The sequence below is a fragment of the Pyxicephalus adspersus genome, chromosome 3 (genome assembly GCF_032062135.1).
Source record: "Pyxicephalus adspersus chromosome 3, UCB_Pads_2.0, whole genome shotgun sequence".
Taxonomy (NCBI): Eukaryota; Metazoa; Chordata; class Amphibia; order Anura; family Pyxicephalidae; genus Pyxicephalus; species Pyxicephalus adspersus.
Window position 1 is genome coordinate 122,605,534 of NC_092860.1, and position 1,021 is coordinate 122,606,554.

A 1,021-nucleotide genomic window follows, 5' to 3' on the forward strand; every position below is an offset into this window, starting at 1 on the left:
TAACCTAATCCCCTTACCAAGTATTTTATACATTCTTTTGTTTTCTCCTTTTAAGTGCTGTCCTAAATAAAGGAAAGCCTGGTTTAGGAATAATACAAAGGTGTTCAGGAAAAAAAAATGTTATCATAGAAATTTGAACACTAGCACCACATAATTCCAGAGCAGGGACAGACTGTGTGCCCTTAGTTTTTTTTCCAATGGTAATATTCTGCCATTAGAAATCCTGGGGTCACCCTGATGTGGTTTAGAATTGAATTCAGGTAAGCTATACAAAGCATCCTTTGTTCTTTAAGAACCTAATTTGCATGTTCCCAGAAGTACCACATAACAAGATAGGATGCTAGATTTGATTCTTGTGACACATGCACTAAATTGAAGCAGTAAGGGTGCTTTTGGTATAATCATAAACATTACTATTAGTGTTATATTAGGGAATGGGCATTACCACAACAGCTATGTGGCTGCCCACCATTGCCAGCACTGTGTGGCTGCGCTGGTCATTCAATCCTGCCAAGCTGATAAAACTGAACTAAATGTGTAGAAAGGTGAAAGGGGGGAAACAAAACATTATTTCTGTCCATGTTCTTCTGACTTCTCTATTCAGAGTATAGACTTTCACACTTCTCACACTTAACCCCAATTTTTTGTGCTCATCTGTACACAATGAATACACTTCTGTGGGCACACTAAAACAAGGTCACCATCTTAAAAAAAAAAAACACACATTAGCAGAAAGACCATCCTACTAGTAATCGAAAATTAACCACAAACACATTTGGAACCTACCCCCTCCCCCCATACTTTACCTTGCTTTGGTTCTAACTTGGCGTGATTAAGTAATGTTATCCCGATAAGGAAATAGTAGCCAATACCAAGACAATACTGAGCCAGGTGAATAACCCCTTTGGAATAGATGCTGACATACAGACATTCTGCCAGTCTTCTCAGGCTGTGCAGCCATATCAAGGATAGAGCCAGAAGTGTGGAAAACTCTCCACCTAGATTTTAACACATAAATTGC

At 38.8% G+C, this 1,021-nt stretch overlaps 1 protein-coding gene across 1 annotated transcript in view; it reads right to left on the reverse strand.

Annotated features, from left to right (window-relative positions):
* SRD5A3 (steroid 5 alpha-reductase 3) overlaps positions 1-1,021 on the reverse strand; it is a gene marked incomplete at both ends in the record, with an annotated part of 5,071 nt that overhangs the window by 3,225 nt on the left and 825 nt on the right. Inside the window, 1 exon segment of the mRNA XM_072406228.1 lies at positions 807-998. Coding sequence (XP_072262329.1) covers positions 807-998 — 192 coding nt within the window.